At 38.0% G+C, this 19,561-nt stretch overlaps 1 protein-coding gene across 2 annotated transcripts in view; it reads left to right on the top strand.

Annotated features, from left to right (window-relative positions):
• TBK1 (TANK binding kinase 1) overlaps positions 1–19,561 on the top strand; it is a 52,377-nt gene that overhangs the window by 15,370 nt on the left and 17,446 nt on the right. For both annotated transcript variants that reach the window (XM_045033134.1, XM_045033140.1), the window contains exons 4-12: positions 787–916; positions 1,816–1,997; positions 3,002–3,162; positions 4,598–4,708; positions 11,755–11,934; positions 14,086–14,282; positions 14,932–14,990; positions 16,806–16,897; positions 17,454–17,555. In XM_045033134.1, the coding sequence (XP_044889069.1) occupies positions 787–916; positions 1,816–1,997; positions 3,002–3,162; positions 4,598–4,708; positions 11,755–11,934; positions 14,086–14,282; positions 14,932–14,990; positions 16,806–16,897; positions 17,454–17,555 (1,214 nt within the window). The remainder of the gene's footprint in view (positions 1–786; positions 917–1,815; positions 1,998–3,001; positions 3,163–4,597; positions 4,709–11,754; positions 11,935–14,085; positions 14,283–14,931; positions 14,991–16,805; positions 16,898–17,453; positions 17,556–19,561) is intronic.

Raw genomic sequence — 19,561 nt, forward strand, 5'->3', positions numbered from 1 at the left:
CAATCAGGTTCAGTGTAACAGGCACTGAATCTGATCCACTGCATCCACATGTGCATATTATGCAAATACTGTCCTAATTATAAAATCTTAAATTGAAATTATTTAAGATAATAGATTTTAATTACACTACTGTATATTTTTATATTAATATGGAATGCATGCTACTGTATGATTTGTTCTTGCTTGATAATTTTTGCAGCTTATTCATAACCCCTCACTTTAAAAAAAATATAAATAAGATTTGAGGTGTTCCACCAGACTGTCAGAAGATAGGCATCTTGCTGTATAAAGTTCACATAATGATAGAGCAGATGTAGAATTGCATCCAGGGATGAATTAAAGTAGCACTTCTCAAAGTGAGGCTGGCTAGGGGTTCACAGGAAAATGACTAAAATGCAGAGGTAAGTAAAGACTTTGGGGAGGGGGAGTAATCGAAGGAGAGAAGTAAAAGTGCTGCTCCAGGCTCTTCTCCCACTGTAGTTCCTCATTTTTCATTTGCCTACACCACCTGCTACTCTGAGAGGGCCATTTTAAAGGTGAAGAAGGGCTAGCACCCATAATCTTTTGGTCTCCCTAGTTTCTTCCACATCAAGATAAATTTTTAAATGGAACCAGGTTTTCTTTTCTTCCTTTTCTTTTTTTAAAAAGTCATCAGAGTGAGACTTGTATATAAAATAGCATCAGGTTACAAAGCTTTGAAAATAGGAGACTATGACTTGATGTAATCTCTGGCATTATTAACAGTCTTCATATCATTGCCAAATCTTTATTTTTTTTATTTTTCAGACAACCACTAGACACAAAGTACTTGTTATGGAATTTTGTCCATGTGGGAGCTTATACACTGTTTTAGAAGAGCCATCTAATGCCTATGGGTTGCCAGAGTCTGAGTTCTTAATTGTGCTGAGAGACGTGGGTATGTGGGATTTAATTTTTTTAAACTCTGTCTAATTTTCCCTGTTGCTCAGCAGTTGTTTGGTTTAGTTTGGAATTGGAGTATTAAAATTCCTAGTTTGACAATGTAGATGAAATCATATGGATTATAGTATTACTTTTAATCTATATCAACAAATGTAGTTGCATTATAAAGCTATTTATGATTTTTTTTCTAAAAATTAGATTTTTTTAAATGCAAAGATTTTTTTTGTCACACACTGGACTGTCTTCTTGACAGATCATCACACAATAGATTAAGAGGAGTGATGAAGTCCACCAGTGTCTGCCCCCTATCGCTGCAGGAAATCTGGCAATTAAAATACGTCCACTTTATCTGCTCAGTGTTCCAAAGGATGATGGCAAAACCCATTGTCATCTCTTATTTCCTACATTGTAGACATTCCTCTGGGAAGAGAATAAGATCACTAAGGATTATAAAATCTTATCTAAAATATGGAAGAAAATAGGTTTCAGGAGAGGCATTTTTGAGAGCAAGATGTGCCATGGGTTACCTAGGGAGGTGGTGGAATCTCCTTCCTTAGAGGTTTTTAAGGTCAGGCTTGACAAAGCCCTGGCTGGGATGATTTAGTTGGGTTTGGTCCTGCTTTGAGCAGGGGGTTGGACTAGATGACCTCCTGAGGTCCCTTCCAACCCTGAGATTCTATGATTATATGCTGTTTGAAGAAGAAAAGGCAAAGATGATTAGAATAGAGACAATAGGATATTCTAATCCTAGTAGCAGCAGTGGTCCTTGCCCTTCTCCTATGCACACACTGAAAAACAATAGTCTATGAAAGTATACATGCTTTTTTGGTATTTTAACGTGTCCTGTCTGTGTTGATACGTATGTAATAACTGCTATACAAATCTGTATTTAAGTGGCTGGGATGAATCATCTCAGAGAAAATGGAATAGTGCACCGTGACATCAAACCAGGCAATATAATGCGAGTTATAGGTGAAGATGGTCAGTCTGTTTACAAACTGACAGATTTTGGAGCTGCTAGAGAGTTGGAAGATGACGAACAGTTTGTTTCTCTCTATGGCACAGAAGAATATTTGGTAAGCCATTTAGTTTCTGACTGATGGACTTGTTAAAGCATGGGGTATTTCTTAGTGAAAACAGAATAGCTGAGAGACAGAACCCCAATTGGGAACTCATTTATCAATGACACATCTAGTCCGGTAGTTACTGTTATAACATCAGTCCTACCTTTTGCATCTTTTGTCATACTGGGCCTCTGCTGATCTGGGGAACAAGCGTGTTGAGGTCATTTCCTGACCCAGATTCTCCACGTTTCATTGGGTGATATAAAGAATTGCAGCATAGATTGATTAGAGCTTCCTTGCCTCTCCCTCTCTGGATATTTTTAAATGTTCTCGTTAACTGTTTGGATGACGCTGGGTATTGCTCAGATCCACTTTCCTGGTATTTTTATTGACCAAGCAGTGTGCAAGGGCACTGTAACTTGGAATTTACAGTGTAGTGTTTTAAAGTCAGAGTACTTTAATTCCAAAAAGAGACAAGTAAGGGAGCCAGTATAGCTAAAATACTTATATTGAATTTGAAAGTAAGTATATTTTTGTGGAAAAACAGAAAGAAAACAGTTGTCCCCTCTGCTTCTGTTTACATGCCCCTCACATGTCAGTGTCCTAATAAACGTTCTCAATGCTCTTTTTCTGTGTTCTTCTTAATGCATTTTCTGAAATAGTCGTTTTTGGAATGTTTCTCTTCCTCTCCTTTTGTGTGGCTTTTCTCTCCTAATCTGTAATTCCATCTGAATTTTCTTGGCTAAATTCCCTTTACTAGATTTTGAACTTTATTGTAAAAAGGGTGACTGTAAACGGCTACTGGCTCTGGCTGAACAATTTTGCAGTATGTTCTTGAAGCACCTGTTGTGTGAAAAGCTTATGCAAATTCTACAGCAGATGCTAATTTCCCTTTTTGATGAAAGAAATGCTTAGAAAGTTGGTGTGGCCTGCTGTGGTTGCTTGCTTGAGTTTTGGTGCTTTATAATGCTTTACAAAGCAAGTAGTTCTAAGTTTTATCCTTTCTTCCCCTTAAGCATCCTGATATGTATGAGCGAGCAGTGTTGAGGAAGGAGCATCAGAAGAAGTACGGAGCAACAGTTGATCTGTGGAGCATAGGAGTGACTTTTTATCATGCAGCAACAGGGAGTTTACCATTCCGACCTTTTGAAGGGCCTCGCAGGAACAAGGAAGTGATGTGGGTAATTTAGAGGGAGAGTTCTGTCTGTTCATAAATGAATTCAACCAATAAAAATATCTGTATCAAGAGTTCTATGCACATGCACATAGCAAACAGTGTAAAAATAATGCAAATGATAGGTAGATTTCATATTTAGCAAGGCTAGTGCCATGGGAAGATTTCATATTTAATAAGGCTAGTATCTCATGCAGCACATTAGACCGAATCATGCAGCAGAGCCTCCAGAAAATTGTGACACTATCTTTTGAAGCCTCTTGCCTTCTTTGCTGCACTTGTGGTCCAGTACAATCTGTGAAATCTACATTGTGTAATTTTCTTATGTTACATTCAATTAATTTTGTAGTGTCTAAGATCTTATATTTTCAGTGCTTCAAAATTCTATTTTAACTAGTAGCTGCCATTTAGGTGTTGTCAAATAACAGCCAGAAATTTGGCCAATTGGGAGTTCTGGCATTGAAGAAAGTATGGGAGCTGGTTTTGGTATCCAGGAGGCAGTGAAGTCTTTTGCTGCTGAGGAGGAAATGCATCTTATCATTCCCTCTCCCTTTGCAGACAGAGATTTGGGATAAATTGGAGTTAGAGGCTTAATATTTTAAAATGAAATTTTAGATTCTAGAGTGCAATTATGCAGCAACTTAAAAATCAGTTTTCTGCAACAGTTTATGCAGCTGCATAATTGAATTATGTACAGGGCCTTACTATCATATATCGTACATTTAATTTTTCAAACAGGCTATGAAGCATGAAAGTAGTTGCCTCTGATGTCAGTTAGCTGTTTGAATCTTCCTTGTCTCTACACCGTGTGTGTGTAAAGTAACGTTTTTCCTAGAGCTAAATACAATTTAATGCAGAGTTCTCTCCTTTCACACTTATTCCTAAATTTTTTGTTCAGAGTTGGGAAAAAATTGTGAATGTACAAAATTGTGCCAAAATCTGTGGCTATTTTAATATTAATGTAATCTCTGCTGAACCCAAGCTGTATTCCTTTTTTCCCAAATGAACATTTTTGGTAATTTTATGCTATACATTCCCTGGAACGTTGCACGTTCAATCCAGTAAATGCCTGTACTATACGGACATAAAAATCTGACTTTGACATTTTTATTTTTTCCAGTGAATTCCTGGATCCCCTCCCTAATTTTTCTCAATCCTGAGTCAGCCAAAGGGGCTTCTTCAGTTCAGCATAAGGTGTTTCTTTTCATTAAACATTAAGTGTATTATTTCAGCACCCTCTGCCAGTCTGGAGATGAGCGTTGAGCATTGTACTCCTACTGAGCAGCAGATTGGCCTAAATTCTTGTACTAGCTTTAGAATTTTTAATTTACATTACAAGGTCCCATTAGAGGACCCATTTACTAGACTTGTACTTGAAGAGATAGTAATTCAGGATTGCATATTTATTTTGCATATTTATTTTTGTAATATCTCATAGGTATAAAATTATCACTGGAAAGCCTTCTGGTGCCATATCTGGAGTACAGAAAGCAGAAAATGGACCAATTGAATGGAGTCGAGATATGCCTATTTCCTGTAGTATTTCTAAGTAAGCTTATTTGAATTTTTTACCAAATACTGCAGTGCTAGCTGAGTAAGGTTTTTCTCATTATTTTCTCAGTATAAGATGTTTGGGACTCTGGCTGTCTCTGACTTCTTTCTTTGAGTTTTTAAAATTATGTTCTTTTATAATTTTAAAACAATTTTAAAGGACAATTTTCCCACATAAACGTTGCAGTCAAACATTAAAGGAAAAATGAAGGTGTTTAAATCAGAATAATCCAGCTCTCAGTATTTTATGGGCTACGAAATGCCTTTTTCCATTCCATCCAAGTGCTTCTGTAATTGTTCATTTACCCAAGAGCACTCAAGTGGTGAAAAAGAATAATATGGCCAAGAACCAGTCTGTGCAGGGAGGGGGAGAATATGCTATTGCACAGGTAGACATTAGCTCCATCACCAGAAGAGAGGATAATTATTACTGTGGATATACTGTAGTTTGTCTAAACCTCAAGTTTGACCTCCATCCTCCTGCCTGAGTGTCCTAAAGGGATTCGAAGAGCTAGAAATTATACACATGAATTTAATAGGAAAAAAGTCAGTAGAAAGAGACTTAAATTCTTCCCCTTCCTCTGGAACACAGTCATCTTTGTAGACTTGATACCTTCCACTTAAATATCCAGTTCTTGATCCCCGTAGAGCCTTATGAAAATGTTCCTCCTTGTTGGTATTCCTGTATATAAAATAGGATTTAACATTACAGAATATTATTTGCTCATAGGAACCATACCAGGCTAATTTGGGCTCAAAAGGACAATTTTCCCTCATAAACGTTGCAGTCAAACATTAAAGGAAAAATGAAGGTGTTTAAATCAGAATAATCCAGCTCTCAGTATTTTGTTGACTAATGCCCCATTTCAGTAGATGCATAAATAAGCAAATGAGCCAAAAATACGTAAGTCAATGGGACTGCTCACATTCTTAAAGCTACACGGATGCCTAAGTACCTTGCTGAATCAAGGCCTAATTACTAGGGCTGTCGAGCGATTAAAAAAATTAATCACGATTAATCGTGCGATTAATCACACTGTTAATAATAGAATAACATTGAAATATTTTTTGATGTTTTCTACATTTTCAAATATATTGATTTGAATTACAACACAGAATAGAAAATGTACAGTGCTCACTTTATTTTTTATTTCAAATATTTGCACTGTAAAAAACAAAAGAAATAGTATTTTTCAATTCACCTAATACAAGTACTATAGTGCAGTCTCTTTATCATGAAAGTTGAACTTACAAATGTAGAATAAGGTACAAAAAAACTGCATTCAGAAATAAAACAATGTAAAATTTTAGAGCCTGCAAGTCCACTTTTTGTTCAATCAATCGCTCAGACAAACAAGTTTGTTTACATTTTCAGGAGATAATGCTGCCCACTTCTCACCTGAAAGTGAGGACAGGCGTTCTCATGGCACTGTTGTAGCCAGCGTCGCAAGATATTTACATGCCAGATGTGCTAAAGATTCGTATGTCCCTTCATGCTTCAACCACCATTCTAGGGGATATGCGTCCATGCTGATAACAGTTTCTGCTAGATAACAATCCAAACAGTAGAAGTTAAAAACAGTTATCAAGTAGAAGTATGGTTTTTAAGTTGAGGGTGTCCCTCTCACATTCGGATGCAGTTTGAGACTACGGATTTCAAAGAGCTCCATATAACAGTAACTCAACCTGATTTTAGCTTTTGAGTGAAGTCCCTGCCTCACAGTTAGTTGTTTCATAGTTGGGGGCAGTAATTTTTCCTATAAACTCTTGTGAAGAAAATAGAACTGTCTCCATTAGAACAAGTTGGGAAAGCTGTACATTATTTTTGAAAGTGGTGCAGAGAGACCATGTTTAGCCGTCTGTTAGAAAACTATTCAGCTATAGGTATTTGGGGTGGGATTTTCAAAGTGATTTAAGAGCACAATATCTGTTGACTATAAATGGGATCTGTGCTCCTAAGTTACTTAGGCTCTCTTGAAAATTGCAGGTTTGATTTATGGACACATACCAGCATGTTAATAATATTCATCTCTGCATTAGCCTGTAATGAAGAACAGGTACAAATTCAAGATACTTAAGATGGCTGCTGCCACACCTTAAAGTAATCACTTGAAATTTCCATAGAATCATAGAGTCGTAGGACTGGAAGAGACCTCAAGAGGTCTTCTCATCCAGTCCCCTGCACTCATTGCAGGGTTAAGTATTATCAGACCATCCATGAGAGATGTTTGTCTAACCTGCTCTTAAAAATTTCCAATGATGAAGATTCCACAACCTCCCTAGGCAATTTATTCCAGTGCTTAGCTACCCTGATAGGAAGTTTTTCCAAATCATAGAATCATAGAACTGGAAGAGACCTCGAGAGGTCATCTAGTCCAATCCCCTGCACTCAAGCCAGGACTAAGTGTTATCTAAACCATCCCTGACAGGTGTTCATCCAACCTGCTCTTAAAAATCCCCAGTGTTGGAGATTCCACAATCTCCCTAGACAATTTATTCCAGTGCTTAACCACTCTGACCGTAAGGAAGCTTTTCCTAATGTCCAGCCTAAACCTCCCTTGTTGCAATTTAAGCCCATTGCTTCTTGTTCTATCCTCAGAGGATAAGAAGAACAATTTTTCTCCCTCCTCCTTGTAACAACCTTTTATGTACTTGAAAACTGTTATCATGTCCCCTCTCAGTCTTCTCTTCTCCAAACTAAACACACCCAATTTTTTCAATCTTCCCTCATAGGTCATGTTTTCTAGACCTTTAATCATTTTTGTTGCTCTTCTTTGGACTTTCTCCAATTTGTCCACATCTTTTCTGAAATGTGGCACCTGGAACTGGATACAATACTCCAGTTGAGGCCTAATAAGCGTGGAGTAGAGTGGAAGAATTACTTCTCGTGTCTTGCTTATAATACTCCTGCTAATATATCCCAGAATGACGTTTGCTTTTTTTGCAACAGCGTTATACTGTTGACTCCTATTTAGCTTGTGGTCCACTAGGACCCCCATATCCCTTTCCATGGTACTCCTTCCTAGGCAGTCATTTCTCATTTTGTATGTGTGCAACTGATTGTTCCTTCCTAAGTGGAGTACTTTGCATTTGTCCTTATTGAATTTCATCCTATTTACTTCAGACCATTTCTCCAGTTTGTCCAGATCATTTTGAACTTTAATCCTAACCTCCAAAGCACTTGCAACCCCTCCCAGCTTGGTATTGTCCATAAACTTTATAAATGTACTCTCTATGCCATCATCTAAATCATTAATGAAGATATTGAATAGAACCGGACCCAGAACCAATCCCTGCAAGACCCCACTCATTATGCCCTTCCAGCATGACTGTGAATTACTGATAACTACTCTCTGGGAACGATTTTCCAACCAGTTATGCAGTCACCTTATAGTAGCTCCATATAGGTTGTATTTCTCTATTTTGTTTGAGAAGATCATGTGAGACAGTATCAAAAACCTTACTAAAGTCAAGATATACCACATCTACCACTCCCCCCGCCCCTCCCCCCATCCACAAGGCTTGTTACCCTGTCAACAATTTGTTCTTGACAAATCCATGCTGATTGTTGTTTATCACCTTATTATCTTCTAGGTGTTTGCAAATTGATTGCTTAATTATTTGCTCCATTATCTTTCTGGGTACAGAAGTTAAGCTGACTGGTATGTAATTCCCCGGGTGTCCTTATTTCCCTTTTTATAGATGGGCACTATATTTGCCCTTTTCCAGTCTTCTGGAATGTCTCCCATCTTCCATGACTTTTCAAAGATAATTGCTAATGGCTCAGATATCTCCTTAGTCAGCTCCTTGAGTATTCTAGGATGCATTTCATCAGGCCCTGGTGATTTAAAGACATCTAACTTGTCTAAGTAATTTTTGACTTGTTCTTTCCCTATTTTAGACTATGATCCTACTTACCTCATTTTCACTGGAATTCACTATGTTAGACATCCAGTCGCCACCAACCTTCTTGGTGAAAACCGAAACCAAGAAGTCATTGAACATCTCTGCCATTTCCACATTTTCTGTTATTGTCTTTCCCCCCTCATTGAGTAACAGGCCTACTCTGTCCTTGTCTTCCTCTTCCTTCTAATGTATTTGTTTCCTTTTGTGTCCCTAGCTAGTTTGATCTCATTTTGTGCTTTGGCTTTTCTAATTTTGTCCCTTCATACTTGTGTAATTTTGGTTATACACCTCTACCCTGATATAACGCGACCCGATATACCACAAATTTGGATATAACGCGGTAAAGCAGCGCTCCGGCAGATCAAAGCAAGTTCAATATAATGCAGTTTCACCTATAATGCGGTAAGATTTTTTTTGGCTCCCGAGGACAGCGTTATATCGGGGTAGAGGTGTATTTATCCTTTGTAATTTGACTGAATTTCCACTTTTTGTAGGACTCTTTTTTTGAGTTTTAGATCATTGAAGATCTCCTGGTTAAGCCAAGGTGGTCTCTTGCCATACTTCTTATCTTTCCTACCCAGTAGGATAGTTTGCTCTTGTGCCCTTAGTAATGTCTCTTTGAAAAACTGCCAACTGTGTTCAATTATTTTTCCCCTTAGACTTGCTTCCTATGGAATTTTACCTACCAACTCCGAGTTTGCGAAAGTCTGCCTTCTTGAAATCCATTGTCTTTATTGTGCTGTTCTCCCTCCTACCATTCCGTAGAATAATGAACTCTACCATTTCATGATCACTTTCACCCAAGTTGCCTTCCACTTTCAAATTCTCAACCAGTTCTTCCCTATTTGTCAAAATCAAATCTAGAACAGCCTCCTCCCAGTAGCTTTCTCCACCTTCTGAAATAAAAAATTGTCTCCAATACATTCCAAGAACTTGTTGGATAATCTGTGCTTTGCTGTGTTATTTTCCCAACAGATGTCTGGGTAGTTGAAGTCCCCCATCACCACCAAGTCCTGTGCTTTGGATGATTTTGTTAGTTGTCTAAAAAAAGCCTCATCCACCTCTTCTTCCTGGTTTTGTGGTCTGTAGTAGACCCCTACCATGACCCACCCTTGATTTTTACCTCTTTTAGCCTTACCCAGACCAACCTAAACTACCCTTGCTGCAATTTAAGCCCATTTTTTCTTGTCCTATCCTCAGAGGGTAAGGAGGATATTTTTTCTCCCTCCTCCTTGTAACAACCTTTTATGTACTTGAAAACTGTTATCATGGCCCTCCCTCTGTCTTCTCTTCTCCAGACTAAACAAACCCAGTTTTTTCAATCATCCCTCATAAGGTAATGTTTTCTAGACTTTTAATCATTTTTGTTGCTCTTCACTGGACTTTCTCCAATTTAGAATCATAGATTAGAGTTGGAAGAGTCACCGTTACCAGGTGGCATTCACCCAAGAGTTCTGAAAGAACTCAAATGTGAAATTGTGGAACTATTAACTATGGTTTGTAACCTGTCCTTTAAATCAGCTACTGTACCCAGTGACTGGAAGATAGCTAATGTAATGCCAATATTTAAAAAGGGCTCTAGAGGTGATCCCGGCAGTTACAGACCTGTAAGTCTAACATCAGTACCGGGCAAATTAGTTGAAACAATAGTAAAGAATAAAATTGTCAGACATACAGAATAACATAAATTGTTGGGCAAAAGTCAACATGGTTTCTGTAAAGGGAAATCATGTCTTACTAATCTGTTAGAGTTCTTTGAAGGAGTCAACAAACATGTGGACAGGGGGGATCCAGTGGACATAGTGTTCTTAGATTTCCAGAAAGCCTTTGACAAGGTCCCTCACCAAAGGCTCTACATAAATTAAGTTGTCATGGGATAAGAGGAAAGATCCTCTCATGGATTGAGAACTGGTTAAAAGACAGGGAACAAAGGGTAGGAATAAATGGTAAATTTTCAGAATGGAGAGGGGTAACTAGTAGTGTTCCCCCAGGGTCAGTCCTAGGACCAACTTATTCATAAATGATCTGGAGAAAGGGGTAAAAAGTGAGGTGGCAAAGTTTGCAGATGATACTAAACTGCTCAAGATAGTTAAGGCCAAAGCAGACTGTGGAACTCCTTGCCTGATTTATGAAGGCTAGGACTATAACAGGGTTTAAAAGAGAATTAAATAAATTCATGGAGGTTAAGTCCATTAATGGATATTAGCCAGGATGGGTAAGGAATGGTGTCCCTAGCCTCTGTTTGTCAGAGGGTGGAGATGGATGGCAGGAGAGAGATCACTTGATCATTACCTGTTAGGTTCACTCTCTCTGGGGCACCTGGCATTGGCCACTGTCAGTAGACAGGATACTGGGCTGGATGGACCTTTGGTCTGACCCAGTACGGCCGTTCTTATGTTCTTTTGTTAAGAGACCTCAGGAGGTCATCTAGTCCAACCCCCTGCTCAAAGCAGGAGCAACCCCAACTAAATCGGATCACATATCACAATTTGTCCACATCTTTCCTGAAATGTAGCACCCAGAACTGGACACAATACTTCAGTTGAAGCCTGATCAGCACGAAGTAGAGCAGAAGAACTACTTCTTGTGTCTTGCTTACAACACCCTGCTAATACATCCCAGAATGTTTGCTTTTTTTTTTTTGCAACAGTGCTACACTGTTGACTCATTTAGATTGTAATCCACTCTGATCTCAAGATCCCTTTCCACAGTACTCCTTCCTAGGCACTCATTTCCCATTTTGTCTGTGTGCAACTTATTGTTCCTTCCTAAGTGGAGTACTTTGCATTTGCCCTTATTGAATTTCATCCTGTTTACTTCAGACCATTTCTTTGAGTGCTTCTTGCCCCTATCCCTGCCTTCATGATGAAATTAGGATTCAGTATTTGCCAAATTCCAAAGGTAAAATATTTGGTACTCAAATTTTGAAAAAGTGAATATGGTATGTCCTGTCTCTATTCAGGAAAAACAGTAGGCAATGTTGTTGAACAGAAGTTGTCAAACAGTAAAGGAAAGGAATGCTGTAGATTTCTCAAAGTACAAAAATGTCCTACTTGTGATCTGTCCAATAGGGAGATCTTATAATGTCAGAATTAGAAACATTCCAACTTGTGGTGTCTCTTTTTTGTGTATTCACAGGGGCCTGCAAGTACTGCTCACGCCTGTTCTTGCAAACATTCTTGAAGCAGATCAGGAAAAATGCTGGGGATTTGACCAGTTTTTTGCAGAGACCAGTGACATACTCCACCGAAGAATAATTCATGTCTTTTCGCTACAGCAAATGACCTCACACAAAGTTTATATTCACAACTATAATACGTAAGCATTCTTTCCATATTTTCACTACTTCTGTCTTATCCAGGCAAATAATGCTGTGACCTCAGATCACATCAGTATGACAGATTCAGTAGCCATTCCTTGACAGTTATCTGGTTTGGGGCAAAAGAAATGGATGATGATGATGTGTGCTGCAAGTTTGTAAGGCCCTCCTATGTCAAGCACTGTGTGTATATATGATGTGAATAGGTGTACGTTATCTTTTTGTTCTGGCCTCTTATTGGTTTGTCCCTTTCTTTTTCTCTGTGATTCACCCTTTGACAACAGAGGCCAAGTACTATGTTCTCCAAGAAATTGTGACAGGGCAAGGTCCCGCTCCTGTCTTCTGCTGTGTCTACACAGACTGTTTGGAGACTTTCAGTTGTTGTTCAGCACCACGTAGTTTATTTACATTGCTTTTTCCACCACCTTTAGAGATCTATACACCACATTTACAGCATCATATTACACATACATCAGCCCTCTGCTGAGGAGACAGAAGAGATCTCTCTGCCCTGAGAGCCTTCTTAGTTCTGGCTCGGTTAGCCTGCATCTCCCCACATTGGTTCCTTCCTGTGGTTTCCTCTACATTCTGTGTTAATGTGTCAATTACCTCATTAGTCCTCTCCCAGCTCATTTTAATCCACTGATTAGGCACAGTCTGGTCCGTCCAGGGGGAATTAATTGATGTTTAAGTGGTCAGAGTGGTGGCTCAGCTGTTTTGTTCCCAGCACTATGTCACAGGAATCTTTTGTAATGCTAAAATATTTTTAAGATATAAAACTTTTTAAAGGGTCTATTTTATTTCTTCTCACAGTGTCATTGAGCTCCAGTCTAGCTTTTTGCTTCACAAATTCCGCTTCTACTGTTCCTTAAGAAAAATCTGTCTTTTTATCATATTGATTTTTAAAAGGGCTGGATAACAATATTTGTAATTGGTTCAGACCTGTTTTAGTATGCACATTCTCATGCTTCAGGGTGTAAGATCACCACCTGCAGGTGTCATGAAGATTTTTTCTGTAATGTACAGCACTGGACAATTGACTAGGTCAGCGTTTCTCAAACTGGGGTCCATGAGGGTGTCTCCAAGGGGTCCATTGGCCCCACTGTTCAACTCCTCCCCTTCCCTCCCAGCACCTCCTGCACTCCAGGGAACAGCTGTTCAGAAGCGGGGATGGCGTGCACTTGGGATAGGGAGCAGAATCATGTTCGGGGTCGCTGGTCCCACTGATCAATTCCTCCCCCTACACACGGTGGAACAGCTGTTCAGTGGTGTGCAGGATGGGGTGTGCTTGAGGGAGGAGACAGGGAAGAGGAGGGAGGGGCAGGGATGGAGCAGGGGCGGGAAGAGGTGGGGCGGGGTAGAGCCTTGGGGGAGGGGGGTGGGTCCTGGACTGAGTGGAGGGGCTTGAGGGTCTGCAAAAAATGTAAATCAAAATGGGGCTCCTCGGGTTGTTAAAGTTTGAGAACCGCTGGACTAGGTGATAGATTATGGCTAGTAAGTATTATTGGCCACTGTTGGAGACAGGATACCAGAATTGAAGAACCAATAGTCTCTAGTACAAGAAATGCTTTATTTCCTGGTACTAGTGCTCCATGATCTGCACTGGCTACCTATGGGTTTTCAGTGTGCATTTAAGGTGCTGGGTTTGATTATATATAAAAGCCTAAATGTTCTGTGACTTTGCTTCTTGAGACACTGCCTCTCTCCTTGTGCCATACTGCCACACTTGCCATCAGTAGAACTGACTCCCTGTCAATTTAAGAGCTGTGAGAAGCTCCGAGCTCTGGGTTAGCTTCCCTCACTGGGTCCAAAGTCACCCTAGTCTATTGCCCTTCAGAACATATCTATTTATGCAGCCTGTTGCGGAGATGGGCCTTTGAGAGAAATCAGATGTGTGGAGAGGAGTTTGGTGTTCTGCAGGCAATTTAATTTAATTTTTGTAATTTGTGCAATAGTTCCCAGGGCCTTAGCTAGGCTGCGCACTGTTTATTATTTGTGTAAATCTAATAATTTATATAGGAACAAAACCAATACTTAATTCACTAAATATAAAAGGTATATTTAAAAAAAAATCTGTGAATTTTTTGCATCCTGTTGCATTTTAGTGAATTTGATCTGGTTGTTTCCTAAGTGTAATGTTTTTCTTACAGAGCTGCCATATTTCATGAATTAGTCTACAAACAGACAAAAATAACTTCTCAGAACCAAGAACTGATATACGAAGGCCGTCGTTTAGTACTAGAGCCTGGAAGATTGGCACAACATTTTCCCAAAACCACTGAAGAAAATCCTATAATTATAGTAAGCAGAGAGGCTGCGAACATCGTAGGATTAATCTATGAAGAAAGTATGTTAAAGTCTTTTCTGCCTGTTCTTAAATAAACAAGATTAGGCTGCTTATAAATGTTCTTTGAAAATAGGTTTGATTACTGAATATTTTTGACCTCTAATAAATATATTAAAATCTTGGATCAAGAGTTTGTCCATATTTAGGCACCTAAACAGGCCTGATTTTCCTAAGTACTGAGTATCCATCATTTCCCATTGACATCAATGGATGCTGCTGGTACTCAGTACTTGGAAAAATCAGGCCACTTATTTTGATGCTTAAATATGGATTTAAAATCTAATTTTAGACCATTTTTTAAGAAGTCCTGGTCCCTGAGCATTAATATAGGTAGGATTTAGTAATGTGCATGGAATTGTAAAATTATTTTGTGAACCACAATATTTAAATAAGTTGAAAGGAATTTTATAAAATAGCACTCTTAACTAATCTTATTCTAATTTCCAGTAATATCTGGAAATTCAAGTGGTGTTGAGCTCTGATTAGTCTTTCTAGTCTGTTAACAGAAGCAGTTCTTATTAAATTTGATGTTTCACTGAACACACACAAGAAATGTTTCTAAACCAAAACGTATATTGTGTATTCACTAATGTATTACAGACTTATTACATATGAAATATAAAATAAAAGTCCATCTCTTATGTTTCAGTTTCACTTCCTAAAGTACATCAGCGGTATGACTTAGACAGTGATGCCAGTATGGCTAAAGTGAGTATTTATTTAATTAGAACTAGAATTAAATTGCTATCTCAAATAAACTAAAGCTACCTAATGTTGAATTGAATAATATGAGCCATCTTGTTTGTTTTTTTTAATGGGCAATGCTTTTATAAATGTGTGTGTGAGGGTATCAAATGACAAATATATATATATATATATATATATTAGCTCATTCTCTCAATTAGTACCTTATATTTATATTAAACTATCAGTTTTAAGTGGCTAATGATTGTAAAATGCTTTGAAGGCAAAAAGCATTATAAAAGTGCTGTCCATTATTATTCCTCATCTGCATTTTGCTGGTCTGTGATTTTCCTGAGAGGAAAGTCAGTACTGAAGAAATTAAGGACCAAATCCCAAAATCATTGCTCAAGCAAAACTTGCATTGAAATCAATGTGAGTTTTTCCTGAGAAAGGGCTGAATTAAGATTTATTATACTACAGTAGGTTTCAACCTATTTTCATTTGTTAACTCCTAAATATTTCAAATGGTATTGTGGACCCCTTTGAAAATCATAGACAGTCTGCGGACCCCCAAAGGTCTGCAGGCCACAGGTTTATATGTCTAATGGATTTTTACAAATTGAGTTCATTTACAGTGAAAGAAAATGTTTTCCTACCCTAGCCTTATACAAAAAGATAAAAAACAAAACAAAAAAAAACCCCTACAGGTTAGATAACTTTCAGATAAATAAGTTTTTAATCTATTAAGTTCTGATTTTTATTTAAAGAATAAATATTAAAAACAAAAAATTACTTCATAAATATTTGTGCATGAAATTTCATATTGAGTTATGTGCATAGGAGACCTTCTAAGGTTAGCAGAAGAGAAGCAGATCTGAGACTGTCTTCCCCTGTGATGCTAAGCAGGAGAGAAATAAGGAGTTCCTTTCCTGAACTCTGTAGCAGAGAGGAGTCTCAAGGACTCTGCAAAAGTGTGAAATCTCTGATGTTTCTTTCCTACAGGGTTTCTGAAACTCCCCTGCCTGACAGAGCTCCATAGGAGAAAAGTAGAGAGTCCACTTTCAGGACTTATTCTGTAGCGGTAGTGTACAAGTATCTACTGTTGACTTCACTGAGTCACATATATGGTAGCTGCAAAATTTGTGCCCCGTGAAGAACTCTGTTCATGTGCATCTCCCAAAGTGTGCAAAAGTCATATGTATTTCTCCCTATAGGCCTCCTAAAGTCTTTCAAAGTTCTCATATTTGAAATTGTATTCATCATAGTCCATGGCATAAGCAGTAAGCTATGAGTAATAATATCAATAACTTTTAATTAAAAAAAAAAGTTAAATTAGCTTCTGCTTGAGATTTTGTTTAGATATACATCTACCTAGAATTCCAAGTGTTAAAAAAAGTTTGTAAGCAGAATTGGGTGGACGCCAAAAAAATGGGACCGCAGCCCTACAATTTAAATGTATTATTTAAAAAAAAAATTATTTACATTCCTATACACTACTGAACACATTTACTTGTAATTTTCTAGAAAATTAAATCTGAACTCCAAGAGTATGTGGTATAACTTTGATTATGACACTTACTTTCATGCCTAATGGAGTCAGAGAAATTTCAGTGTAATGGAAAACTCATCTTTGCTTTAACTATGCTGCCATAATAAATATGTGGATTCCCCCATACACTCTAATTTATGGGCAAAGTGACCCCATTTTGTGTTACCATCTTCATGTTCTAATTTCTTCTAATATTAATCAATGTTGCTTTCTTGTGATCCATTGACTTGAAACAAACTACAGTGTTGTAAGCACTGAATTAGTACTGACATTGTTTATTTCTCTGTCAGGCAGTAACAGGTGTTGTATGCTATGCCTGTAGAGTTGCCAATGCTTTGCTGCTTTACCAGGAATTAATGCGAAAAGGAATACGATGGTTAATGTAAGTGATTGATTGAATTTTGCTGGGTATGGTTTCTTTATCAAGACTTGTTCTGGTCGTTCACACATTGCATAATTTTGTGGGCTTTCAATGACTTCTGAAGCTTTCTTCCTTCCCCTTCACCATGGGTATGAGTAGACTTTCACAGTCTCTCAAATATTTCCTCCTCCCTCATCAGGGGTAACTCTGAAGACCCACTTTCTGAACACTAGATCCTCAGTATCCATGTTATTTAGTTTAATCTGCTCCTACAGAAGTTTGGATAATTTTAACTTAAGTATAGTGTCAGAACATATGACAAATAAGTAATGAATTTCAAAATTTTAAATGATGATTTTGGTAGTTCATGTTGTTAATAGGATTGTGAAAGATCTCTCTAGCTACTAAACTATTACTGAAGTAATGTCTGCCAGAACATTGGAATAACATTTTATATGGCAGTAGTATGTAAAATCTTAGAGATATTACTTTCCATTACCAGATTACTGTAGGCAAAGATATGTGATAAGAAGGAAGTGAAAACTTATTTTTGATAGACTGGTGCTATTCTTTCCAGTGAAATAATTAAGGAAGACTACAATGAAACGGTGCACAAAAAGACAGAGGTTGTCATCAAGTTGGATTTCTGCAACAGGAACATTGAGATAGCTAGAAAAATGTGAGTAGAAACACTGTATTGTTCTTTGGAAGTAAATACATTGCACTGCCAGTGGAAACTGGATGACTTGGTAGTTTTTTCTTCTCAGTGACAGCTATATTTAAAGATAACTTTATTTACCGTGTGTCTGCACACAAAAAAGGTTATTACTTTTTAATTACAATTGTTTCACTGATGGCAGTGGCCTAGCACCAAGTGAGATTAGGAGTGGTCTTGGACCTCACTGAATTCTGCTCCTTAAGTTAGTGGAAAGGAGAGTAACTGTTGAGTAGTGTGTATTACTCTTCTCTCCTTCCCCCCTCCCTGCCTGAGTTCTCTTGATGGCTTAGGGAGCTACAGTAAAGGGTAGGACAAATAATCTAGTAGTTCAGTCATATGGTAGCAGTTATAGCAGTAAGATTGCCTTGCGTATGATTTTAAAGATGAATAAAAGTGTAATGAAAGCAGGCTGTTAAAGACCTGGGCTCCCTGCTGCAGAGAGTGGATTTTAACATTGTAATACATGATTGCCTTTAATATTTCTGTAAATATGACACAAACAAACTACATTTAAAAAAACATGATGAAGGTTGCAAAGTCAAGCATTCACAAGTTAGGAAATGCCAGAGTTAAAATTGCCTGTGCACGCAGACTTGAGGTTGCATTCCTTAATCATGACACCATCTTTCTGTTCCTGCAATCTCCTGTCTCATTTACTACACACTCTTCAAAGTCTGCTACAGAAGAAGCTGAGATACTACAGACAAGAGTCTCCTTCACTATACAACCCTGATTCATCTCTAGAGCAGGTTCGTCCTGTACACTGAATGAGGCAGGGGTCCTATGGAAATTATATTGTGTGTTAATAATTTGTATAGTCAATTGTGTGACCACACTTTGGTTTATTATTTCGTTATGAAATATACTTAAGAGACCAAATAACCAGTTCAGTCGGGTTTATTAATATAGTACAGGAAAAGGGTTCTACACAGTACCAATCTTCTGAGAGCAGTCCTGTGCAACAGTATTACGTTCACCTTACGCAGAAGGTGTGCTCCTTGAAATTAGATCCCTAAAGCCATATTTTTATACCCTACCTCTTTACCAGTAAAAGGTACTATATACATCACCTGAAACTGGATTCAATTAATCAGCTTTTTACCTTGTTTATTTCTGGTACTGTGGTGTACCCCTTTATCTTTTGTTCCAAACCCAGGCTTTCCAGGTCATGATGCACACTTAGCATTGTTCTGAGCACATGCATTCCAGGTACTAAGGGTCATGAAGACACCTCCTAGGCTTGTACCAGAATAAATATGTTTGTGAGGGTAACTCCCTTACTGTTGCTATGAGGAAACAATTATATGATACTGACGGTTTTCCTACCTACTTAAGCAAAAGCTTTCTTCAGCTAATGGAAAGTGTTATGGGATACAAAGTGTTATGGGATAAGTGAACAGGATTATAACAAATGCACATGCTAATTTGGGCTACATGTCTGCTATATTAATGCTTAATATGTGTACTTAATACCGCATATATATGTTTGCTATAAGTCAACCATATGTGATCATGGAATTAAAAACTGTATCATGATGTACAGTAACTCCTCACTTAACATTGTAGTTATGTTCCTAAAAAATGCAACTTTATGCGAAACAATGTTAAGTGAATCCAATTTCCCCATAAGAATTAATGTAACTGGGGGGGTTAGATTCCAGGGAAAAAATTTTTGCCAGGCAAAAGATATTATATACATAAGTTTTAAACAATTTTAAACAAACAGTTTAATTTTGTACACAGCAGTGAATGATTGTGAAGCTTGGTTGAGGTGGTGGAGTTAGAGGGTGGGATATTTCCCAGGGAATGCCTTGCTGCTAAACGATGAACTAGCACTCGGCTGAGCCCTCAAGGGTTAATATGCTGTTGTTTAATGTAGCCTCACACTCCACAAGGCAGCATGGACTGAGGCAGGAGGGAGGAAACATAATAGATGCAGGGCAGTAGCTGCAAACACTTCTTGCAGA

Source organism: Mauremys mutica, chromosome 1 (genome assembly GCF_020497125.1).
Source record: "Mauremys mutica isolate MM-2020 ecotype Southern chromosome 1, ASM2049712v1, whole genome shotgun sequence".
Classification (NCBI taxonomy): Eukaryota; Metazoa; Chordata; order Testudines; family Geoemydidae; genus Mauremys; species Mauremys mutica.